Below are 27,925 nucleotides of genomic sequence, written 5' to 3' on the forward strand. Positions count from 1 at the left end.
CCAGGGGTCGGCAAACCGCGGCCCGCGGGCCAATTGCGGCCACCGAAGGATAAATCTGCGGCCCGCGAGCACGTTAATTTTTTGTATGTATTGCGGCCCGCGAAAGAAAATTTTGCGGCCCGCGAGCATGTAATTGTGGCCTGCCTAAGCAAAAATATATTCTGAGTAAAATTTTTTCGATAATTTGGTTTAATCTTTTTAATCGCGTTTTAAGTCCCTGTATAACATTAAAAAACAAATAAAAGATTTTACAGCTTTAACTTAAAAGTGTGAAAAAGACAGATTAGCGTTCCATTAGGGTTTTCTTTTCTCAGCTTCATAATAACTTTTATCTTACAACAGTAAGTTATTTTCTGAAAAAAGAATGTTAAGAGTGCTCGGATCTAATAAGATTTTTATTTAATACCTAACGAGTATATAAACTAAATTTAAATGTATTCCACTTTGTAAAAAAGTAATGAACAGAAATTAACTACGATGTCATTTCTTTACACTTTGAGTTTTTTCTTGTTATGTTTTTTATTCCTAAATTTACTTTGTAGATGTTTTATTACTTAATGTTATATTTGAGAAAGCACAAAAACAGTTAAAATAGCATAATAATAAGAAACAGTTTGTTTTATTTTTGTTTCGACAATTTTTGATTTTTTAGAAGTTTTTCTAGAAACTTTAAATTAATTCCTATGCACACCAATGTAAAAAGAGGCTTATATTATAAACCACTTTTTGCTTAATAACTAAGTTAGATTAAGCTGCATTATTTTCTAAAATTATTGCTTCTACATGTAATATCTAACTGTATACAACTACATCCAAAACAATATATATGACATAAATTAAATATTATTGGTAAGGTATGTAAATTTTTTTAAAAGAATGTTTTTGGCAAATTAGGTTAATTTTTATGCATTGCATACTAATATACACAGCTGTTGTTTTTTAGGACTACCAATTTAATGCAAACTGTATTTAGGGATGGCAAATTTATTAAGTTTGCACATTGTTGATCAAAATAGTTCTAATTCAAGCAATAAACAACTAAGCATTGCCACAGACTCAGACTTTGACTACTTGGAGAATTCAAATCTCAGATAAATTTATCAATTTTTTGTAGTGAAAAACCATGCTAGTTTTTGATCACTCAAGCTGGCTTTTTTGCATTAAAGACCGGCAAACTAAACTAATGATTTATGTTTTGTTCGATCTACAGTGTTTTATCTTATTAATGTGTCCTGGACAAGACGTTAAAAGGTATCAAAATGGACTCGATAATTGAACGGTTTTTTATTTCACTAGGTCTTAGGACAAAGCATTTTTAGCGCTTTTATTTGTCGTTTAATAAACAATATTTATATTTTAAAGTCAAAATCTTGCAATTGATATAATTTAAAATATAAATTTTGTTATTTGTATACATATAGGTATGAACAATTAGTATTGCTTAAAACTTGAAACCGTGAAAATCTTGAAATTTGACAATTTATGTTTAAAAAATCGTGAAAAAGCTTGATATTGAGAATTTTTTGAAAGAACCTAGAATTTAAACATTTTATACATGTAAAGTAGTGAATTTTCGATTTGACACATAAATCTACCATATAAATAACTTTTTTTAATCATATCTAAAGCAGTAAGACAGTATCTTTTCAATATTGCTATGTTATTTAAGACAAATTTTTTACCTTTAATTTAATTATATACTAAAAATATAAGCAAAAAGTAGACTATCAAAAACTTTTTATCGGTGTATTGCACCTTTGCTTTTAAAGTGTCTTTGCCTATTGTTGTGCTTTGCATTAAACAAAACCTAGAAACACTTCTAAAATGTAAAAGTTAATAAAAACTCCTGTTATAAAAATTCTCAGATGAACAATATTTGTTGTATCAGTGCTCTCATCTTAACAGAATGATTAAAGTCTTAATTTTATTTATGCGGCTTTATAATCTACAGACATTTCCTAAACACGACTTCTTGTAGTCATCAACTTCTTGTTGTAAATCTTTAAAATCGTTTTAAATTCTAAAGGGTAACTTTTTTTTAGTAATTAATTTTGCTACTTGATAACTTGCCTTAACAATTTTTTTTTGATCAGTCTGTAGTTACTGAAAATAATCATGTGCTTTGTTTAAACTGACTTAAGCGGTTTGTTCTTTTTTTATCCCAAAACTTCTAACTAACGTTTTTTAATTCTTATAGCTTGTCTTGTATTTCACATTTACTCTTTTTAAATGCATTATTTTTCTTGCCGATAAAGAATTGCTATTATGCTCAATAAAAAATATTTTTTTATATTCATTAATGACTTAATCGGTTTTTATTTTTTTGTCAAAAATGTTTAAGAAGCTTAATTGTTTATTGAAGCTGACTTATAATGATTATTACGTTATATTTTAACTCACTGTTAATAAACTTCTTTATTTCTTTATTGTCAGAACTTTATTGTAAACAGAGTTGCCAAACGCTAGTTTAAAAGTTTGAAAAAATCAGACTAGGTAAAATCTCTTTAAGTTTTCTGAAAACTTAAGTGTGTGTTAAACTTTTATTTCAAGCACTTTGGACAAATCATTAAAATCTTAGAATATTTTTTATGACTGTAGTGTAGTTTAAAAATTGAACTTTTTCTTCTTTTATTTTCAATTATTGTGTACTTTTTTAAAATGGTGATATTTTAGTTAGGTGTTTAAGCTTGTTAACAGCAAGTTAATAGCTTTTTTGTCACTAATAAACTTAGATTAGTTTGATATAACTAAAACATTTTTTGCTTTTGAAGTGGCAGCCATGCAAATGACTAATTAGTTACTAATAATGTATTTTATTAAAGTATTTGAGCATAAGTTATGTTACAGAAATTGTTTTAGCTTTTTTACAATACAAATAGGTATAATTTTAATATAGTTAACTGATTGAAAAATGTTTTAAAGAATAAAAACTTTTTAGGTTGCAAAAACTATTTTTAGTATTAATATTTTTTAAAATATAAAAAAGTGTTTCATAGTATAATAAATGTATAAAGGTGACGCAAAAATGTTTTTCAAGCTCGCATTTTATAGAGAGTTAGGTTGTAAGTAGAATAAAAAAATATTAAATTTAGCTTATTAAGTGTTTAATATAGTACATAATTTATTAAAAGTTAGTATATTAGTCAATGTAAATTTTAGTCCAATAAAAATTTATAATTTAAATTTAAACTGTGTGTAACTAAAGTAATTTAAACTAATAAAGTGAGTAAAAGTGAATATTTCTCTAGTGTGACAAAAACTTAAACCAAAATATTCTTTATTTGTCACTAAAACTAAAACTACGGCCCGCTAAGTTTTACAAACTTCAAATTTGGCCCGCGAGCACCAACTGCCTGCCGACCCCTGACCTACACAGTGCGAAAGTTACAAGTTTAATAACATATTTTGTTTATTTTGAATTAGATATTCTTTTACTAATAAAATACAAAACTAAAACTGTTTTTAGTAAGTTTAAGTAATAATAAAAAAGCTAAAAATTTCAAAAGCTCATTTAATGTTTTTCGTATAAAACCGTAACAAAAAAGTTTGTAGAAAATGTTGAAACTATCAACTGGGTTGTTTAAATTTTGTTATTTTATTATTTTATTTGAAAATGCAATTTTTTTTATTTTAATTAAAATTATTATTATCTTTTCCTGGACAAGACTTTAAAAGGTATCCGTGGTGTGCGACTCAACAACCGTAAGGTTCTTTGTGCACTTAGTCCTAGGACCAAACATTTTGAGCGTTTTTTTTTTGTCCTTTTATAAATTTTATTATGCTCTAATAATGCTTAATAGTGCATCTCAATGTAGAAACATTGCTTTAAACTTTGCAATAAACCTTTAATGTTCGTTGAACCTAAACCTTTTTTTTTATGTAGCTTTAGTAAAACGTTTCATACGTTTTGAAAAACAATCGTAAAAACTTTTAATAGACTTTTTAAATAATCGCTAATAGTATAAAGTTATTTGTCCTGGTACGCTTAAAATTTTCAGACAAGGTGTGGTAAGACTTTTTTTACTATATATATAATAATTTGCTAAACATGTTATAGTGCAGAATTTTTTTTGTAAAATACAAGTTAGAGAATGCTTATTATAAAAACTTAATCACTAAAAAGTTAAACTGTATAGTAACTTTCAGTATTTTAATTAAAATTAAATAACAGGTGTTCTTTAATTTGTCGTTTCTATATTTCAAAAACCGAAATATTGTTCTATACATAAGGTCGTTTGACCAGATTTCTAATGTTTATTTCTTTATCGTATTCGATAAGTAATATATAAACATAAAATGTGATTTGTAAAGCTGTTAAAAATATTGTTGTTCCAAATTTAATAATTGTAAGTTAATGTTACATGACAACTTATTAACGCATCAGTATATTTTTATAATAATATTATTTCAACCTATTCTCCTAGCCTTTGTACAGGTTATTCTTTGGGTTTCTTTAGCATTACATTCATTTTGTTATGTAAGCTCAACTTATATTTTTTAATGAGTTCACATTGAATTAAATTCAGCTAAATAATAAAAGTTATACATGTAAACTTTCTTTAAATATCTCATTGATTTATTTTAGTTCAACATATTCTTTAAAAAGTAATTTATTATTAATTGTTTTTGAAAGTAGAAGCATTCGTTGTTTAAGAATTGAAATTACAAAGATGAATTAAGTGAATTAAATCTTAGTTTTCAAAACTGTTAAACATTTATACTGTATACAGTTTATATGTTATTTTTAAAATGATAATGTCGATCAGGTGTTGATGCTTTTAGATTAGTTTTGTTTATAATAAGCAGAGTTTATTAAAAAAGCTATTGTTTACAACAATTTTATACTTTGATACTTAACTTTAGCTCATTTGTGAAAAAGTTGTAAAATAATTTACATATATGACTTGAAAAAGTGCAAAAAATTGCAAAAAATGCATTAAAGTTTTGTTTTATAAAACTAAAACATTAATTTTATTGCAAGGAAAAAAACCTATCGTTTATAATAGTTTTATTTAATTTTGCAATTTAGTTTTAAAAGTAGCTCAATAAAAATATATTTATTTAACTTGTTAAATAAAAAAAAGTTTGTTTTTAAAAAGTAGTGCCACTTTTTAACCATAAAGATGAATTTAAATATTTTCTGTAATTTATATCTCACTTTAATCATAAGTAATATTTTTAAGTAATTTGTAGGTTAAAACTTGTTATTATACAAACTAATGTTTTACTTTTTAAAAACATTAGCAATTTAGCTTTGTACCCACAGTTGACCTAGATTTAGAACTTTTGTTCTTTTCAACAATAAAATAAAACATTCTTTGTTAAGTTACAGTCATTTGCAAAAATAAAATAATAAGAAACTTATAAATATGAATAGATTTAAATAAATGATGAAAAAAATATAGTAACTTAGATTTAAGCCCTTAAAATAAATTGAATTAAAAAAGAGCTGAAGATTTTTTTAAACAAAATAAAGTTGTAAGGTTCTATAAACTTTATAAAAATTGTGTTGTTGCCATAGTTCTTAACGTAATTAAGTATCAATTTAAACTTAAAAAAGGTCAGTTTCTAAGAGACATTAAGAAGTTTGTAAATGTCTTAGTTGTAACATACTTCTACCAGTTTGTGTTTAGTCTTTAAATCTTTAGCTTAGCCTTTCAAAATAACCTAATTATTTGAGCTCATTTGTACTATAGATGTATACTTAAAAGATTTGATATAAAAAACTTCAAATTCTTAGACGCAACAAAATAACTATGGATTAAAAATTATAAAAAAAAACATTTCAATCGAAAATTTAAAAAAAGGTAAAAAGGTAGACTTTGAAATTTTTTATTGTTTTTAAAATAATCAAAATAAATCTTTTTAATACTGGTTACAGCGTTATGTTTATAGTTTTCAAATTAATATTACTTTGAAACTTAAATTTTTCATTTTAATTTTTATAAACAAGCTGTTTTTATTTGTTTAGAATTTAGAATAAGACTTTAAAAAAAACTTCTAGTAAAATAACAAACTATGCGGTTTTTTTACTATTTTTGATTCTATATAAATACCTTACTTAGCAGTTTATAGCCTACTCCACCGAGAGAATATAATGCTAGCTTGAATCTATCTCATTTTACAAGTTGCACATGTCACTGAGATATAACTAAGCATGTAGGTGTATGCTACTTTACTTTCAAGTTGTGTATCAGTTAAATTTCTTTTTTGTGTTTTCAATATAGTATAAGTTTTGAATGTTACATAAAAGTTTTTACAACTTAAAAACCAAGTAAAAACGTAGTAAAAATGTTTTCATATCAGTTTACGTTTGTACTAGAATTTAATTCTACGAGTTTAATAAATTGAGTAAATAATTGAGTTTAATAACAATTAAAACCACTGCAGTAAAAAAAAAACGCATTTTTTTATTGTAATAGTTGTTAAAATTTTTTGTTTGTATATACAAAAACTCTTTAAACTGTAAGAAAACTTTGTTACTTTAGTTAATAGTTTATAATATTTTTTAAAATTTTTAATAAACAAATTTAACATTAAAGTACTCATGTATGGAGTTTTGTTTGTTTAAAAGTTGTACTTAGTGTGTTAGAAATTTACCAATTTAAATTCAAGAGTTTTAACATTTATTGCTTAAATTTAACGAAAACATTTATGTACCGTACAATTTTTGTTGTATTGTCAAACATTAAGTTTTATTTTACTTCAAGTTACTTAAGAAAGAAAGTTTTTAAGTGAGATTACTAATAGTTTATATTGGGTGAGTAAGTTTTCTTATTTACACAACAAAAATATTAGATAATTAACTTTTAATTTCTTTTTAAACTTAAAACTTTATTTTCCGTTTTATAAAACAAACTATTACAGTTTTAGTAATTTTTAAAGTTTTAATTACAAAACAATCTGTATAATAACTTTTATTTATACTGTAAACAGAATAAGTTTGTATAACAATAAGAAAACAGTTTTCAAACAAGCTTGATAACTAAAGATAACAAATGGAAAAGTATGTAAAAGAACCTAATAACGGAACTCAGAACGATGTTAGTGGAAAAGAAGAAAATCAATTTCTGATAAAAAACGTAAGAAAAAGTTGTTATTTAAAACATACTAACTGTTACAAATTGCTTCTAAAATATTTAGTATTTTTAGTTCATATACTAACGTTTAAAATAATTTACTTCAAAATAAGTCCAAATATGTTTAAAAAGATTGAAATAAAAAATTTGTAAACAGTAAGTTAACATTAATTACTTAAACTATTTATTTAGGAACTGTAACATTAACTTTCGAAGATAATTGTTGAAAAAGAAAAAAAAAAACAGACTATATTTATAAAACCATAATTTTTTTTTCAATACTTGAAGTATAGTTATTCTATTTTGCATATTTTTCAATATTACAATATACTGTTTAAACTTAAGTTTTGTGTGTGGGATTTTTGCCAAGAAAATAGCAATTGATTTAAACTTTTTTTTTAGGATACCATGAAGTTGAACAGTTTTTTGAAATTTTATTTTTCAACTTGCAATAATTTAAAGATAAGTTCAACTATAATGTACCAATTTTGTGAACTAAACAATTTAGGCAGGCTTCTATACTTAAAGGTCAGTATGAGCTTTAAAAAATTTCCGAGTCATCAAAAAAAAAGTTTTTTTTCGTAATTTTAAATTTTAACTATCAAAACTTTATTTTTTAATTAGTTTTTAATATGTTTGGATAAGGTTAGTTAGGGGTAAGGGTATATTGAAACAAAAAGAAAAAAGCTTTAAAAAAAATTGCTGACTCAGCTTCTTTTTTTTCAGCCTTTTCAGCTCAGACTGACCTTTAAATATACTTTCCAACAATTTATTTTAAGTTTATACGTAATACCTGTTAACAATTTTAAACTTGTTTTATTTTCACTGAGTTAAACCTTTAATACTTTTTTAAACTAAGTAAAAAATAATCAAAGGTTGTTTTCTATATTTTATTTAAAAATAGTTCAAAAGGAAAATAATTTTTTTTTGATAAAATATAAACTTGATAGAAAGGACAATAGAATTACCACAAAAACTTAGCTAATTTTCTAAAGCGAAAACAAAAAATTCATATGCAGCAAAATTAAGAGTGAATTCCAACAAAGCTCGGTTTTATAGCATAGTTATAGTACATTTAGTAGGGACATCGATAAAAGCTTTTAATCTGAAATGAGCGAGATCAAAAACTTTTATAAAACCATTATTAAAATGAAAAAACAAAATTTTTATAAAGTTAATGATATAAAACACAAAAAAAAAAGAACTTAAATTTAAAACAGATAGACCGTATTTTAATTAAAAGTAATTATCTTTTATACGATGTAAAAAGGATGAAATTTGTCTCAAAACTTAAAGGTTTCGGTTTCACTTTAGGTAGACTACACAATTTAGCTTACTTATAGGTGCGTTACGTACCTTATCGATGTCTTTATTGTAAACAAACCAAACAATTTTGACCATAATTAGTTTATTTAGTACTTAAGTAACACTACTAATAAAGTTAATAACATTTTTTTCTAATAAAAACAATTAAAAGGAGAAAAAAAAACACTTTAAAAATAAAAACTTAAAATTTAACAAAAATTTGTAAGTTTTAATGAAAAAAAGTATTTTATAGTATAAAAACTTTTAAGTACACTATCTTCGCAACTTATAAAAATCATAGATCTTTTTTTTTTCAAAAAAAGAAATACTACATTTCACAAAACAGTTTATAAATTACCCTAACTTACGTTTAAAATTTTTTTTCAATAAACTCTGATATTTTTCTACGTTAAAAAAAACAAAGTTTAAATTAACTTTTGTTCAGTTAAGTATAATATAAAGTAATTCTAACTTAAACAGTTGTAATTTAAATCCGTTGAGAATAGTAAAAAAAAATATCATCAATGTTACTAAGTAATAAAATCTTAGACTTATGTAAACTTTGAACCACACAAATCTATTTTCATTTAGAAAAAAAACTTGTTTTTAAAACTTTTAATTGATACAATAAATTAGCTGATGATTCTTCAACTGTTAAAATAAATGTTAAAAAACTTTTTGCTGCATCGAAAACATTAAATATTTTACACTGAAGTTCTTATTATGTGAAAAATTTTGAATTACTATTTATTATTCATAAACGTTCTAAAAATAAAAAAGATTGTGTAAACACTTAAATAAAACAATAAATTACCTGGTGTATTTTCTGGTCGAATATTACTTTCTATAACTTCAGTAAATGATAAACTAGTTCTCAAACTAAGTGCAGTAAAGTTCTGTAAACGTAAAAAATGTACAAAGTATGTTTGTTAAGTAAATATAATTCCTTTTTTTTTCATACTAAACAATACACGAAAAAGGTGTTTTATTGAGTTTACTTTCAGTGCTTTTTACAAAACAAAACTAAGTTGTGAAAATTCATATAAAACAAACAGAAAAGTTGTTATAAGCGTGTATGCAGTTCAGAGTAGAATGGTATAACTTACATTGTTAAATATCAGTAGATGAAGTGTTATGATTTGGGGAGTTAATTGTTTTGGATAAAGTGTATGACTAAATGGCATAGGGGTCCAAATGACTTAGTTTAGACTAAATATACAAGATTGGAAATAAGTGGTAGACATATATAAAAAAAGATTTATCAATATGAGTTTTAAAAACCGTGTAACTTCTAGTACTTAAGTTTTCTGGAAACTACTTCAGTAAGAAAAACAAGTTATTCTTTGCACTAAATAGTGGCTCCAAAAAGTATTATAACATTCAACTGTATTATAGTATTTAATTTTTTTTATTTAAGCTATAATATTATTTTTTCTAAAATATTTTTTTCTAAAGTTAAATTCCAAAAAGTATATACGTTTTTGGTACTTGAATACTTTAAATGCATAGCTTATTAAATTAGTTGTATAAGGAAACTTATAGGTTTAATTTTCCTTTAGTATAAAATACTGTTTAACTTTAATATTTGTAAGATTAAACCCAGCTAGTTGACACATACAAAAAATCTCTTTTTATTAGATAGAGGCAAAGGACAGAGTTTGAGACTTGGAATTTTTTGCTATAAAAGAGAAAAAGAAAAAGTGTTGTTAATAATCAAATTAACATACTATTACATATTTAGAATTTAATTGTGTAGGTAATGTAGTATAAAATAAAAATATTAGTGTTTATTTTCTACCTAAAATATATTTATGACACATAGTTTCTATCATGTAAATAAAAAATACTGAACTAGATGTAATTTAGTAAAGACTAAACTTACATAGGAAGAAACGATATATTCATACATTTAGAATAATATATGCTTCTGACTATAAGTATAAGTATACTGTTTATAGTATTCTTAGTTTGCTAATACTATACCTAATATTTTGAAATTATTTTGGTAGAATGTTATTATTCTTTTAAATATTAATTAGTAATATATATTAAACTTTGATAAATTTGTTTTAATATTATAAACTTTTGTTAAGAGTGTAGAAAAAAATCCATCAAGTAAAATGTCCAGCCAGAGTATCGGTGAAGGCAATTATGTAACTAGAGAAAAATGGAACAGTAAAACAGAATTTCTACTTTCTGTTGCTGGAGGTTTTGTTGGATTAGGAAATGTATGGAGATTTCCTTATCTAGCATTTAAAAATGGTGGTGGTTCGTTTATTTCTATAAGATTTAAAAAAAATTCTTATTAAAGTTTTTAAATTTTGTTCAAAAATCAGGTGCTTTTCTTATTCCATACCTTATATTTCTCATCTTTGGAGGCATACCAATATTTTTTCTTGAAGTTTCTATTGGACAGTATTTAAGTGAAGGAGGAATAACAAGTTGGATGAGACTTGCACCAATAACTGCAGGTAAAACATTTATTTTGATTTTTTTCAAAGTAAGTTTTTGTATTGGATTTTTTTACAGGCTTAACTAAAATCTGTTAAAATGTTATAAGTTACACTTCTTATACTTTTATTTTTAAATTAAGAAAAATTATATCAATGTGTTTGTGTATGTTTCAATTTTTTACCAGCTTCTAATGGTTGTTATTTTTTAAAAACAAAATTTTGTAATATTCTAAAATTTCTTGCTTAAATTTAAATTTTTTGTTGTTGTTAAAAAAGCATAGTCGTTTTTTCACTGGAAAAAGTATGTGATTTTTAAGGTAAAGTTCAGAAGGTTGTGATATTTTTATTACATTGTTTAGAACAATAAAAAACAAATGTGTACTAGGGTTTTACATGTTTCAACAGATTTCTAAATTTGGGCTATTTTTGTAACAAATTGTTTTATTAGAGAGCTTTGGGTAATAGCCTATACTTTGAAAAAGCAACTATAAGCGTTTTTTAAGGTACGGTTCAGAAAGTTAAAGCATTTTTAAAACAATAATTAGAATTTTAAAGAAAATGTTTACTATTATACATTCAACAACAGGTCTACAAAATTTGAACTGATCTAATAAGTAATTTTTTGTGTTAAAGTATTTTATATTATTTTGTCCAGTGAAAAAACACTAAAAAGTAAACAGTGGTACAATGCTTTTTAATTCATAAGCGAAAAAAAAAGCTTAATGTTTTGCTTGATCTTTTAAATTTAATTTAGTTATCTAACAGTAAATGCACTTAGAAAGTTCCTAGCATTTTTGAATTTTAATTTATATTTTATAGAAGTACCATAGATATTTAAAGTTTTACAATTTTTTATAAATTTGTAACTAATTGTATAGTTATTTTATTATAAAACCTTCATTAAATTAAAAAAAAAAAGTCAATTAAATCAAGATTATAGTAAATGCTGCATCAAGTTATATCATTGAAGTAAAACTAATGAATATATTATATCATTGAATAGTTTGAAATGAACTAAAACTTGTAAAACTGTAATATAGATCATGTTTTTAAATTAAATAATGAGTATTTAAAAAAAATAGTTAAGTTGTCTCTAAGATATCGATATTAGTGTTACTATATGTTTTAGCTTAGTGTGTTTTAAATTTTTCAAACTTGTTGTGCTTTTGAAAAAGCTAAAGTGTTTTAATTGCTTTGGTATAATTTAATATACAAGTTAAACTTTAGAAAGATCAACTACCTTTTATCTAAAATGTTAACAAAGTTGAATTTTTTATTTGTTTTTTATTTGTTTATTAGAAATAACAGGGTTCTCCCCTGTGTTGAATCTCAAACAAGTTAGCAGTATGCTTCTGTGCCTGGTATTTAGTTTGTTATTATTTTTATGTTAGCCTCATTTTATTTATTTAAATAAAGTAGTTGATATTTTTTTAAATTTAATGGATATGTGAGTTTGTTAAAGAAACTAAACGTTTAAAGTAAAAATATCAACTACTACTTTATTTTTGAAAAAGAAAATTTTGTTTTTTCTAATTTCTTGCTTATAATCTTTATTGAAAAAAATATTTTGTTAACTATATATTTAAAAAACTTTTAGCAAAATATGATGGTTTTCAACTTTTATACAATGTTTATTGCTTAAAAAAAGTAACAAGTTATAATTGAAAGTTTAACAAGCAGAATGATTAAAAAAAGGTCTTCTATACCTTTGTTAGTTAGTATGTAAGTATTCTCAAAAAGTTAGTCAACCACCATAACGTAAGTGTATGTAAGTAATAAAAAACTAAAAAGAATAGTTAATGTAATTAAGCAAGTTTTGAACTATTTAAAAATTATCAACAATCAAACTTCTATAAAATGTATTGAAAAAATTAAATAAAATTCAGAACTTGTTTAAAATATCAAAAGCTCTTGGTATGTTTTTTAATATACTACATGCAGTTCATTTGTCCAGCAATTCACAATATGCTCATATAGTTTGTTTATATTGATTACAAAGTTGTGATTAGTAATGTAAGTAATTGAAAATACATATTTATTCACGGTCTTCGTAATTTTTTTTTTGTTAGTAATCAACAACAGTAGTTTGAATAAAAAACTTATCAATTTAAAAGTTAAAAAAAAGCTTTTGGCAGGAAACTTGAAATTGTAAAAAAGGTTTCAATTAAGATTTATAGTATGCTTAGTTAAACATAAATATTATTTTTTTCTGTAAAATTTAATTTTAGGTTTAAAAAGTCATCTAAATTTTGAAAAAATAGTCTATATATAAATTATTATTGTTAAGTATATATTGAACTTAAATTTGCCAGATGAATTTGAAATACAGTATGAAAGTTTCAATACCAGTTAATTTGGTTTTAATTTTTACTAAGGCAGTCAAGGTAGGAGTAGGTAGGGTATAATTAAACACTTAATGACGTCACAGGAATCGGTTATTCCTCAATGGTGATTGTGGCGCTGCTCAATATTTACTACATTGTCATACTTGCATGGGCTATCTTCTACCTAACTCAAAGCTTTACTACCCAAGAGTTACCATGGGCGAAATGTGGGCACGAGTGGAACACCCCTTGTTGCTCAAATTTCAACAATGAAGATAGCGTAGCAACTAACATCTCTAATGCAACTACTGTAGTAATACCAGTTGAAAATTTTGAAAATTGCACGGGAAAAATAACGTCATCTGAGCAGGAGTATTGGGAGTCAGTATTTAGACACTAATACAATACTTTTTTTGTTGAAAACTGCTCATTGATGCTTTGTCATTAAATGTTAGCTTAATTGCAACATATAATTAATTAACAGTGTAATGCAGCACGTTTTTACTTTTTATAATTTAACGCGCAATTAGAATTTGTATAAAGATTATTGAATATTACTATATTGTAAAACACTGTAAAATTATTTATTGAATTTTGTAAAAATAGAGATGTATCGAAACTACTGCCATTTCCAAATTTTTATAAGTAATTTAAATATGTAGGCGTCGTGTCCTTGGATTATCTTCAGGTTTAGGAGAAGTTGGATCAATAAGATGGGAACTAGCACTAAGCTTGCTTGCTGCTTGGATCATTTGTTACTTCTGTATCTGGAAGGGAGTAAAGTCAACTGGAAAGGTCACTTTCTTTAGAATAATTTTTCTATTTAAGACTATCATATATAAATCAAATAGTTTAGAATTAAATTAGATAATGATCTTTTTATATGTCAGTAATAATTTGTTTTTATTTTAATTTAATTGTTTAAATGCTATTTTCCATGACTGTCACATATCTTTTTTTAGATTTATTTAAGCACTGACGAGGTCTTTGACCGAAACTTAGTTTGCAAAATAAATTTTTGAAAGAATAAATATAATGATCTTTTTATTTTTAAAACTCTTTTTTAGGTTGTGTATTTTACTGCTACCTTTCCTTTTCTTATGCTTATAGTATTTGTCATTCGAGGTGTAACTTTGGATGGTGCTGCTGATGGAATTAAGTTTTACTTGACTCCCAACATTACAAAACTTGCTGAAGCACAGGTGATTTGCTATATTTACTCTTAATACTAGAACAACATTAATTCAATGATTTTAAATTGAATACAAAGATAAATGATACTTTGAGCAAGAACTTTCTACCACAAATAAATTGTAAAAATATTGACTATTAGTTTATTTAAGTTTTTACAGTTTTTTTATTATTATCATAAGTAAACCATAACTCACTGTCCTATGTTGAGTAAATAAAATACTTAAATAACTTAAAATATTCAAATGTTTTAAAAGGAGTGAATTTGTTTAAGTAAATTCAAATGGAAATAAAGATCGATTAATTTTCTTTTTTTGATAATTAACTGATAACAAATTGTTGTTATCAGCTATTAGACTATTACAAATATGTCTTTGAATTAAATTAAGTTATATAAGTACTTTTTATAACCAGAAACTCTAAGAAGCTCCAAATGTTGCGAGCCCAAAACGTAAATATCTCTCAAATTTCCAAGTAAAATACTAATATTAATTATAAAATTATCCAGTCTTTAAATAATTAGGTATTCATTACCTAGAATTTAAATTTCTTCTACTTGAAGACATAGTTTTAAAATATAGAGTAAAAAACAAAACAAATTTTACCAAATTTAAAGACTGCATAACTTTATAAGTGATGTTAAGTAGTTCTCTTGGAAATCATCATAAAACTCTAGAAATATTTTCGTTTTATGCTCGCAACAGTTTGAATTTCTAGTTTTTTAATCTAATTATATAAATTATTCAGTTTAAATATATCTAAAATATTGTAATTTTCTGTCTTGTCTGAATGTTTGTTTTACTTTATAACTATACACTACTTCAGTCATAGTTTAGGAATTTTGTTTTATTCTATTTAACTTATACTTAAATCAGTTAATGTCTAAATATACGTAATAAGTGTTGTCTTTCAAAATAATAATGTTTATTATTGTAAATTTATAGAGTTTTCTTAATCAATTTCAAATTTATGTTATCAGTTACAACTTACATATGTTTTATGTTACCTATGTATGCTTTAAAAATTAAATATTTAATATTAATTAGTTTCTGATAATATTTAGTTTATCTGATAACAATATTAAATTTGTTTTAATTCTACCTAGTATAACAAAACATAAATTTTTAAAGTAGTTATACTTGTAGTAAAAGCTTTTTAAATTTGCAACATAAGGTTGATTTTGCGCAAGCTAAAAGAAAATAGAAAGTGAAATCGATTAGTTTGATGATGAAATTTGCTTAAACTTTGTAGCAATATTTTTTTGAATACTTAAAATAAAAATTAGTTACAATGCAAAATTATGTTTTAGAAACAATTTTTGCATAAATCATTATCAAGTTTCTTTGCCAACTTTTTATATATACTATTACTTTTTAGTAAAGTTTTTTAATTTTTGAATAAAAACTTATGTATTTTCGTATAAAATTATTATTAACTAGTTGAACTGATAATCTTAGTTTTCAGATTTACCACTAAAATTACTTTATTTCTTAAGCGATATTATTACCAAAAGAAAATTGCACAAATGTTCTTAAAGTTATTTTAACATAAACTAAATTACTTACTTTAATGTTTTAAGCTAAACGAAACTGCTTTACAAAACAAAGCTATTTCATAAAAAAACTACTTATGTATATTACTAGATAGCTAAACACTAAACAAATTATTAATAATATTAAACTCTTGACTCCTTTGTTTAACTTTTTAAACTTATAAAATTAAAGTTTTTAATTAACATAAATAGATTATTTAATTTTAAAACTTAGCAGAGTATTATTTTTACAGTTTAACTTTTTATACATCATGTTACACTGTAAAGTATAGTATATACTTTCCAAAGAAATCCTAAATATTTTACAGAGATATAAGGTCCTTGCATTTATTTATGTTTAACAAGTTAGAATTTTAATTTATGCTAATATTTTTAACTTGACCAGAGGAAAAATGTAATCTTATTATAGTTTTTGATTAGTTTAATTGTAGTTATATTTTTTGCTTAATAAATCTATTAAATGGTTTAATCATAGGTTTGGATTGATGCTGGCACTCAAATATTTTTTTCTTTTGCAATTTGTTTAGGCGCACTTATTTCGTTAGGAAGTTACAATCTATTCGACAACAATTGTTATCGGGTAAAGTTTTGTTGTTTGTGTTCTTAAAATATTCAAGACTTACATAAACATGAATTAAAATAATAAATAAACACATTAATCTGAAATTTGTATTTTTTTAAAACTTTATTTTTCAAGTTTATTATAAGTGTTTTTTTTTTAATAAGTTTTTCTACTTCTAACATATCTTTTGCAATTATAATTTTTAGTAAAGTAAATAATAACAAATAAATATTAATTAATAATAAAAAGTAAGTTCGTAAGTTATTAAATATTTTTTTTTATTAGCACCAAATTATTTAAGTTGTATTGTAAAAACTTCCTTAACTGACTAAAACAAGTTATAAATAAATTCTAGTTTTATTGTTATTTCTAAATATCTTTACTCAATAAAAAATTGTCAAACTACTGATTAAGTTAAAAAAAAAACCATATTTGTATAACTTTTTAATTGAAAGCAAACTGTTTGTTTCTTAGTTTATACGAGTTAGTTTGATAAATGACGTTCATATAATATGTAGGATTGCATACTACTCAGTATTTTGAACTCTGGTACCAGCTTTATTAGTGGATTTGCAGTTTTTAGTGTTCTCGGTTTTATGTCAAAACAACAAGGTCGCAAAATTCAAGAAGTTGCAAGCTCAGGTAAAATATAGCTTATTTATTTGTTTTAAATGAACTATGATATTTTAAAGCTTGAAAAAATAATAAAGTCAAACTAAAATAGTTGAAAAGTTCCAATTCTTAAATACTAATTTTAACTTTAATGAACAATAAGCTTGGTAAATTGCACAATTGATAATTAAAATCTTTTGATTTTGTTTTATTTATCAAATTTTGTTTATTTTATTGTTTAAATAAAATTTTAATGAAAGTAGTTAACAAACACAATTTTTGTACGTTTTTTATCTGTTTTACGTATAGATAAGTATTATTTTTAAAACAGCAAAACTGTAATTTAGAATTTATTGTCTAAATGTTATCTGAATGACAAAGTTTATATAATTTGTGAGTAATGTTTAAGTACCACTTGAAGTATAAGTGCATGCAGAATTGTTCAACATAAGTCAAGCTTTATAATTTGATTCACACCTTTAGTTTTGACCAATAAGTTTACAAAGATTTAATACGGACTTAAATGACTCATTTTACTCTTACTTAAACTTAATGTTCTTTAAGAGAAACTTAATGTATATTTTCGGTTAGACTTAAATTATAACTTAGTGATTGAAAGTAGTTTTAAACGAAGTTTTAATATCAATACAATCTATAAAAAAATAGTCATGTTTCAATTGTCTTTTAAAATCATTATAATTTATATTAAGCTTACAGAAGTGTACCGTTTTTTATTCTAAATAACTTGTTCTAGCTTTAAAAATTAGGTCCTGGATTAGCATTCATAACTTATCCGAAAGCCATCACACTTATGCCCGGCTCACAAGTTTGGGCAGTTCTTTTTTTCATAATGATTTTGCTGCTCGGACTAGACAGTCAGGTTTGTTATAATTGGACTGTTTATAAATCTGTTTAAAAAAAGTTTAACCTTTAGCTTCACTAATTTTAATTATTTGATTAAATTCTATGCTAGTATTTAGTCTTTAGTTATTCTATATATTACTTTTATTAAGCCGAAAAACAGTTATATATTTACTTTAGAATTTGCACATTTGTGCTATTTAAAACAGGCGTGTCAAAGTAATTTTTATTATATGCTTTCTATGCCTGTCAGCTAGTTTACTTTTGAACAAACTACTTTTGAATAATTTTAATTTTTAATTTAATTTCTAAACACGTAATTATTCTTTGGAACCACATAAGTATTGGCTAAATTAACCACACAACCGTTTTACATTAAATATTGGCCTTTCTAGCTGATTGTTCTGAACGGTATGTAATAGTTCAACTTTGTATTCAATATTTTTTATATTTTTTTTAAGCACACTTAAAAAAGTCAATTGTATTTGTTTTGTTAAATTTTTCTTTACTAAATAAGTTTACAGTTATTGTTCGCTAAATACCAGTAAATATTCCATGAAACCACATTAAATTAAGTTCTACAATAAATATTGACCTTTATTTTATCTTATTGTTCTGATTGACTAAGACAAATCATTTAACGCTGCTTTTTATGCTAAAAGTTACGATTTGTTTGATTAAAAATTTACCTTATTCTATACCCAGTAAATTTACAGTGGTCGTTTTTTTTAACTTAGTAATTATTCCGTTAAACCACCAATAAATTTAATTCTATTGACCTCAAACCTATATAGCTATGTGTTATTTATAGCTAGTTTTATGTAACTGTTCTTAATGACTAGGATAAATTATATTTCGCAGTAATTTTTTAAATATTCTATGAATTCCAAGTCATTCTCAGATATATGTATTAAAAATATTTAAAATTAAATACTAAAAAATTCATTTCTGTTCGGTCAGTTTTGAATAAAACTTTTACAACTAATAAAAAACTAAATAAACTAAAAGTTAATAAATTTTTTATATTAGTATATTGATACATTTTTATTAATTAAAAATAGTTAAATATCTGTTAAGCAACAAAGCTGTCAAATTCTAAGTTATATTTTATAACATTTCTAAACTTTTGCATATTTTTTGATAGTTTGTAGAGACAGAAGGGTTCATAACGTCTATAGTGGATTTGTTTCCGAAAAAGTTAAGAAAAGGTTACAACAGAGAAATATTCATCGCACTTACATGTTTTCTATCATATTTAGTTGCTCTTAGCATGGTTACAAATGTAAGTTTTAGTTTTAATAAGGAAAAAAAGGAAAATTTTTAGTCACCGTTGCTTTTGCCGAAACAAAAAAATACGCTTAGTTAAAAAGAAAAAAAAATATTGTTTTACTGTTATATTTATGTAATATATATTTTTTTTGTGTCTAATTGTATATAAATTTTTAGGTTTCATGACAAAATTAGTTACAACAATTCAAATCATTTTAAAAAATTTAAGGGGCCACATCATAAAAATAAGAATAGTTTTTAAAATAAAAAATTGTTTAAGTATTATTAAGATTATGATATATTAAAAAAGTAAATTTATAGTTTTATTATAAAGTTTTGGTCAATAGTGCTTGAAAAATAAAGTTGGAGCTAAATATTTAATTAATTAGTTATACAACAACTCACAGTTATTGTGGTTTATTGTATAATAAATTAAGTATTGAGAAAATGTATATATAAATTATAGTTATTAAAACTTGCTATACTTTAGTATGTTTAAAAACTTTTTAGCCGTAACTCAAAAAAAGATTTTAATTTGAAAACAAAAGAAAATGTTCATGTAGGTCTGATTAATAAGATTACAATAGTTAAACAAAATTTAAAAACAAAAATATTTATTCAAATATTTGATTTACAATAACTCACAATTATTCTATTTTGTGTTGTCGTGCACTTAAATTTTTAATTCATGTGTTACTTATGAAAAAATATAAGTGTTTCAGTTTTATGTTCAAATGAAACTTACAGAATATATCACAACTTTTTGAATGATAGTTGTTAAAAATTGACTTATATAAAATCGACTAATATATTAGAGTAATTATCATATTACACGCATTTACGTAAGTTTAAACAGATCGTTTTTATAATTATGTATCCCCTGGGAAGTTTTCCTATTCATGTATATGCATTTAGTCAAGTTTTAATTTCTAAAACACTACGATCGATACAGCTTAATTGTAGTTTAATATTTAAAAGCAAGCACAACTTATAATCATGTTTATATTATCTAACAACTAAATCATTATCTACAATTATCTAACAAAATATTGTTCTGTACTTATTTTTATCTTCAAAAAAAAAAACGCTTTAGATTATGTTTCAGAAGTTGAATATAGATAAAGTTTGTAGGTTTAAAAGTTTTAAAATATTAGATAATTTTACTGTAGTGTAAATATAGTTTTTTACTTCTATAAATCTCAGTTTGCATAGTTTTGGTTTACAATGTATAATACTTTAAACTGTGTTAATTTATTTAAAATAAAATGCTCTTGGTACATAAGTATTTAAATTAGACACAATCATTAATAACTTACATTCTATAAACGCAATAATAGTTTTAAGTGAATCAACAAAACTCTCACTTAATCAATTTAAATTTTGTAATAAAAAATTATATATGCTTTCCAATTGCTTAATACATGAAAATAAGTTTAAAATATTTTAACAAAAGAACTTTTTACTGTAATAAGAAAATTGACTAAGTTTTTCTTCAAAACTTTAAACTGAACGAGAAATCTGCTATTGTAGTCTGCTTTACTATATTTGTTTTATGTTTACCAAGAGTTACTATAAGAACTAATATGTAGGTAAAATTATACATAAGTATATGTAAACTATAAAAGGGTTTTGAATTATTGTCAAATGATAAGCGTCAGAGTATAAGTGTAGTTTTATATTTGGTATATAGCAAAAAATAAATATATTAAAACTGTTGTAACATAAGTGGAGTTAGTTTTACTAATTTTATACTACTTGTTGTGATTAAAAAAAAATTAAGTTTTGATTTGTATAATCTTCTAGTTTAAATAGTTTTGTAATAACACTATTTTTATAGTAATAAAAAACATAGAATTCCTAGTAACTTTTTATTCGTGTTTACAACTTCACAGTTGTTTTTGTTTGTTAATTATCGAGCTAGAACTAACTTAATTTTCTAATAACTTTTATGTATTATTGATCAAAAAAAATCAATTTTATTCGATACTTTGTCGGTCAAATTACATTATAAAGTTTATTGTATATTAACTTAGCTAAAAAAGTATTTGATTGTATAACTATTTATCTAAAGTCCTAGTTTTTTTTAATGGTTTTTAAAACGATAAATCTTAATTTTTTTAAGGAAAATTTTTGTTATTTTTTTCTTTAATTATTTCACATTGAACTAATTTTTGTTGAATTTTAAATAATAGTACTCCTAATAAGCGCGTTTTGATTGTTTAAACTATTTTGATTTTTGAATTTCCTGGTACTTACAGTATTTATGTTACATATGAGTACTGACATTAATAAAAAGATTTAAAACTACTGACCACATTGTTTAAGCCCTATTTGTTTCAAATAAAATAGGTTAAGATTTATTTGATTTAAATATTTTTTTTATAGATTAAAAAAAAAATTACCTTAACAAACTAAAAATTATGATTAACAGGGAGGAATGTACGTGTTTCAATTGTTCGACACCTACGCGGCAAGCGGTGTGTGTTTACTTTGGGTTGCTTTCTTTGAGTGCGCTGCTATTTCATGGATTTATGGTTTGTATTTTGTACTTTCCACAAGTTTTTTTTATGCATGAATTTATGTTAAGTTTAAAACAAAAGTAAAAAATATCAGGCTAAAGTTCGTAAATAATTGGTTCTGTGTAAAACGTTATACAGTTTCTTAACCTTTATTTAAAATTTTCATGAAAATATGATAAAGAGTTAAAAAAAGTTGTTCTTTATAGTAATTATATTTTCAAGAAAACGTAGTACCCTAGTTGAAGTAATTTAGTACAATTGCTGTTTAAATACTTTAACGTTTTTCTATTACTAATAAGCATTGTAAATTGGTTTTAGTACTTCCTAGTTAGATACATGTTAAAGTGTGTTAGTTATAAAGTATTTCCATGATAAATAAAATAACTTGAAAATTAAAAAACAAAAAACATTTTTAGAACTGAAAAATAAAATTTATAATTACTTGATCTATTTGAAAATATATGATTAAGTTATACAGTTAAAACATAGATAACTTTGTTATGAAAAAATCTTGAAAATCTGCTAACTTACATTTTTGAAAAAGTTAAATAGAATTTAAAGATGGTAAACCAAAAGTATTGATTTTTGGTAAATAGGATTTTTGAGTAAACGGAAAATTATCGATTTCCTATTTTCACACACGCTGTGCAACTTTGAAAGTTTTATCTTCTCTTTAAAAATTGATTAAGCACATTTGATTCTAAAGCTGATTGGTTTGAAAATATTAAGTATAGTTAACGATACTTTGTCCTTAAATTTATTTTAGTTCAACTAATAATTAAAAAAATAAAGTTTTAAACATTATCTTATAAGTAAGAGTTCTATAAAAATTATTTTTTAGCTGTTGGTACAAATAAATACAGTTGTAAACTTAATGGTAGCGCACACTCGGTTCCAATATATAATTTCTTGTTGACGTTAAATCTTTTTTGTAAGTTCAGTTTGATAAATTGTCAAAAAGGAACCTGCGTACAATTTGTATTAAAATTTTAAGGAGGTGAAAGAATGTGGCAAAATATAACGAGGATGATCGGGTTTCGCCCGTTTCCAGTAATGAAATGGATTTGGACGTTTGGAACTCCAATATTGACATCTGTTAGTAAATATGTTTAGGTTCTGCAAGTGCTTAACTTAAGTTTTGAAAGTTATATTCATACCAAAATTACTCATTCGTTTATTACAACCTTTAGATTATTTTCCGCTATTGCTTTAGTAAGCATCAAAAATTAAAAAAAAAAGAAAAATTATCATTTGACAACTTGCATTTTTAGACTTTGAAATATAATTAAAACAGTTTTAAAGAGCGTGCTTTATAATTTTTGAAATGTGTATATGAATAAGTTTTTAGATAAATTGCAAATTATCGTTAGTTAACACACTTACATTAAGACAAATAAAACTTGTAAATATTTATAAATATCTACAAATAATTTAAAGTAACCATTCTTTATATAAACTTTGTAATATGAGTATACATATAAACTTTTAAAATGAAATGGATACTCTTAGAAAACATTTCATAACAAGTTTTTTTTGGCTGTGACCCATAATTTCTACACGTGTGTGAATGTTTATATAAATTCTGACATTTAGTGTAGTAATTAAATAAGTGAAAGTACACCTTAAAAGTATTTTGTTACAGAAAAAGTAACATAACTGCGATTTGAAATAGTAAAATTTCAAAATAAACTTTATTACCTCATGTAGATCAATAGAACATCTTAAAGTAGTTCACTTTTATTTTCAAGATTAAATAAACATTTTCTTTATCTGATAACATCTGCTTGTATCGCTTAGTTACTAAGATTTTATTTTATCGTTGTCTACTAACAATTTTTCTTTTTGAATGCCGTTACACTTTTGCGTTACAAAATACTTTTAAGTACACTGTTATCTGAAAATTGTTAACAAAAAATCAACAGTATATTGTAATTGTATTTACTTTAACCATTTATGAATACTTATAAAAGTTTATATAGATTATTTTTCAGAGAATACTCGTTTTATGATAAAATAATTTGCTGGTTTCAATCACAGCCTGTATGAAATCCGTATTGAGTTAGGAGACTATCTTTATTTATTTTTACACAAATCTATTTTAGCATTAAGTTTTATAAAAATAAAGGTATACATTGGTTATTGTACATTGATAATTATCTTGTTTTTAGCTTTGTCCCCTTTAAACATAGTTTAGTTCACATATAGCAAAATATGACGATATTTTCGGTCAAGAGTTTTAGTTAAAGTGTCAGTGAGAAAGCTTATATTTTCCAGAGTGTTAAACCTAATTTGTAATTAACTTATTTTTACACAAAAGCTAGTTTTGTTATACATAGTGTAACATAAAATAAAATTGGAAAAAAAAGGTTTATGATATTTAAAATATTTGCTAACACTGGTTTGTATTTTTTGTTTAGTCAAAATTTATTTATAACATTAAATTTCTTCAAACTTGTTAATTAAGAATTTTTATTATTAAATGAAAAATATTGGTCTCAATTCTACATTACTTTTAATTCCCTAGCAGTAATCAAAAATTTCTGAGTTGAATAAATTAGATTAAGTTTTAAAATGAGTTATTTTTGATCATATTTATAAAAAAAAAATGTTTTTGTAGATTTTAACAAAACTTTTATTTACAGGCAACGTTTTTATACTCACTGATACGGTTTCAACCACCAACGTACAACGATTACGAGTATCCGTGGTGGGGAGTTTTGATTGGTTGGTGTCTCGCTCTGTCCTCCATGCTGGTAATACCTGCCTATTTCATCTACAAAATGCTTGTTACCAGTGGATCTTTGCAAGAGGTTTGATTTTTAAAACTGTACTTAATTAATGATTAACTTGATACTTATTTGTTACAAGTAAATTAACATTTATATTAGTGAGTAATGAAACTTAAGTAATGGTGTACTGTAATTAAGGTAAAAATAATTAAGAAATAGCAAAACAATATACTATAGCTTCTAATTGTTAATATATATAAAGTTTTTACAAATTTATTATTTGTTAAAGAAAATTACTTTAATTAGTAAGTAAATTTTTGTTTTAAAATTTTTTAATGAAACTTTTATTAAGTTATGTTTTGAAAAACTACCAACCCTATCCTCTTATCAAAGTTGCAATATAATAAATTAAATACAGACTCCTTGTACTGATGTAAAAAGACTAAATAAAATCTCGCATAGTAAAGAACCTACGCTGGTTTACATTTTAAAATATTAATAAAAAACCGCATCAATTACTGCTTTAATGGATAGTGTACTGTAAAAGTTTACTTATAGAAGTACTATAAATTCAGCGAGCAACTTGTTGTTGTGAGTAAATTTTTTATTTATTACTTTGATGTCTTAGTTTAAATTTATAAAACTGTAGGACAAAATGAGATTTATTGTTTCTCCGAAGTTAGGAGTTTTGAGTTTAATAAATTTAACTTATTTGTAAAACTTTGTAAACTAAAAGTACTTATCGTCTTTATGCATATTTGTTATTTTACTAACTCAAAATACGAAAGTTTCCAGATTTATATTGGAGTATTATTTATGTTTTAAAGTTCAAGTTTTCAAAATACTTTATCTTGAGTTTTCTTTTATTAACTTTATTATTATATGTACTATATTTTTTAATGCTTTTATCCAATCTTTAGAAATAAAAGTTCCGGAATTATCCATACTTGTTCTTACTGAAAGCATTTTTAATAGTTTTTAATTTTTAAACTATAAACTTTGAAATGAATATTTTACGATGTAACTATTGAAATTTAAAGTTAATCGTTTGCTAATAAAGATCTTAGCTAAACAAGTTCACTGGGATATACAAAAAGTTGACACACAGAAACATGTACTGTTAAAATTTGTTATTATTATTTTATAATTTATTGTTTAATTTTTTTTTTAATTAACTATATTTACTTTTTTTTTTAAATAAAAGTTTTAAAAATAAGTTGAAAGACGCTAAAAATTATAATTATTTCATAAAAAAGTTGATTTTCTTAAAGTACACTATTTCTGTGGTAAACCTACTGGTAGTTTTAGTTAAGACTGACTTTATTTACTTAAAAGCATATGCAAATATTTGAACTAAAAGATAGCTGCCTTTAGTCAATATTCAAGTTCTAGGTAGTTTAAGAAGTTGCATACACCTATATTTTTATTATGCAAATTAGTTAAGTTGTCTTTAGTTTAGTTTACTAATAGGAGTTATTAAGTTTTCGGATAAAATTCAAAATCCTTAAAAATGTTGAATAACATTTGATAAAACGTGTGCGCACCCTATTATTAGTTTAAAATTTATTTTAATTTTAACTGAAGTCATATAAAATAGATGGAGTGTACATGCACCAACATCTCTACCAATAGTTTTTCGAGTGTTAGGTTTTTTAAAAGTCTACTAGCTTTAGTAGTAGATATAATGTACTCGTAGTACATAAAAAAAAAAAAGATAAATATTATCATCTAATTTTTGTTTTCTAGCGTTGGGAAAAACTTACAACGCCAGCGTTGGCCACATCTCACGAAGACTACGGTGACGAACTGCACAGCAAAAAGTTTCCTCTCATGGAAAGAGTCTTCAACGGCAACTTCTTTCAGAAAGAAGGAGAGAAAATGGAGATGAAGGCAGACATATATGCGGACAAAACGTCCAGCACGAGCGAACCACCGTCTTATTTTGACTCTGTGGATAACAAAGCTACTAAGATGTAAACCGTCGACGAATGTAACAAAGCAGTCTGAGAAAATATATTCTAATTCAATGTAAACTTAATTTTTAATGAAAAAAAGCGAATTATGCTCGTTATTTTGTATGCAGTTTTTAACATAACTAGTTTTGAAGTCGAATTTGTATATATATTTTGGAATGTGCATGTGTTTTTAATTATGAGCTTCCTCAAACGTTTTAAAATGTTTTTGTGTTTGTGTAGTTCAATCAGTATATCAAATATATACTTGATTTGTACGTTTTCCTAAATGTCGTCCTAGTTTAAGTAGTGTATAATCCTTATCTTCAAACTTTTTTGTTTGCAATAAATCAAATATTAGTATTTTTACGAACAAATAATATATAAACCATAAAGGAGCCAAATTTATTTATTTTGTTCATAATTTAACTTTTTCTTCATAATTATTAAAAAAAAATTCAATTTTACTTATTACAAGCTTTACATAATTAATAGTCTTTAAATAGCTTTATGTTATTTAGCCTAATAATTCAAAGTCATAATCAAAACAAAGAAAGTTCATTACTATTAAAAATAAAAATGAGATTATATGACATCTAAGTTGTAAGGTTATTTTTCTACTTTCTATATTCTATGAATATTTAATTTAGCTATGATCATGTGTAGAGATATATTATCTAAAAAATTAGTTTTGTTTTAAACTCAATAAGTATATCTGAGTTATTAAATCAATAAAAATATTTCCTAACAAGTTTTAATTAGATATAAAAAAGTATACACTCAAAGTTTATTTTATGTGCTTTATTTTCGTACCATAACATATTTTAATGAATTTGGAATAAAGTTTGCAGGTATCAAAAAATATTTCGAAAATTGTTTATGTAAGTTTATATCAAGTGTTGTTACAAAAATACGCCCTAAAACTTCAATTTGAATAATATACTATCATTATAGTTATACTGATTTTGATTGAGCTGTTCTAGTTGGCGTATAATACTTATATAATGGTATTAATGTACTACAATTAGTATACATAATAGTATAATAGTACTAATGTATGCATTTATTGCTGAGCCTTTAGTTTTCTTCTTTAACTATTTTCAGTTACATAAACACAAAACACTTCCTAAACATGCATTGCATTTTATTGAAAAATTCAAGCAAGTACAATTTTGTTTTTTGCTTTTATGGCTTAAAAATCTTAATTATTGTAAGTATTTTTTTTATTTTTTGAAATACTACTAAAAACATATTTTGAAAATCTATTGTTCTATTTTACTAACACACGTATAATACTTTATAACAAGCTTAATTAAAAGTAGTTAAAGAAACAAAAATTTACACAATACCAGACTATCACTTTTAGTTTAAATTCATACCTCGCATATAAATGTTGATTGAAATAAATACTAAAAGAATAGTTTGTTTATCTTTTTTATGATAATTACATATATAATATTTAGTTAGTTTCAAAATACTATAAAGCATTTTGAAAGCAGTAAGATAGTTTTATTTTA

The 27,925-nt window shown here is 23.8% G+C and overlaps 1 protein-coding gene across 1 annotated transcript; it reads left to right on the forward strand.

The window, feature by feature from the left end:
• Positions 1 to 6,940: 6,940 nt before the first annotated feature.
• Positions 6,941 to 27,828, forward strand: LOC145844629 (sodium- and chloride-dependent taurine transporter-like). The gene is made up of 14 exons (XM_082952028.1): positions 6,941 to 7,082; positions 10,478 to 10,652; positions 10,721 to 10,855; positions 13,266 to 13,542; positions 13,824 to 13,956; positions 14,229 to 14,363; positions 16,380 to 16,484; positions 16,985 to 17,108; positions 17,846 to 17,958; positions 19,084 to 19,221; positions 21,640 to 21,742; positions 22,722 to 22,822; positions 24,370 to 24,537; positions 26,203 to 27,828. The coding sequence occupies exons 1-14, from the start codon at positions 6,999 to 7,001 to the stop codon at positions 26,431 to 26,433; spliced, it is 2,022 nt and encodes a 673-aa protein (XP_082808154.1). The 5' UTR covers positions 6,941 to 6,998; the 3' UTR covers positions 26,434 to 27,828.
• The last annotated feature ends 97 nt before the right edge of the window (positions 27,829 to 27,925 follow it).

Source organism: Thalia democratica, chromosome 9, assembly GCF_965202585.1.
Source record: "Thalia democratica chromosome 9, ktThaDemo2.hap1.1, whole genome shotgun sequence".
Taxonomy (NCBI): Eukaryota; Metazoa; Chordata; class Thaliacea; order Salpida; family Salpidae; genus Thalia; species Thalia democratica.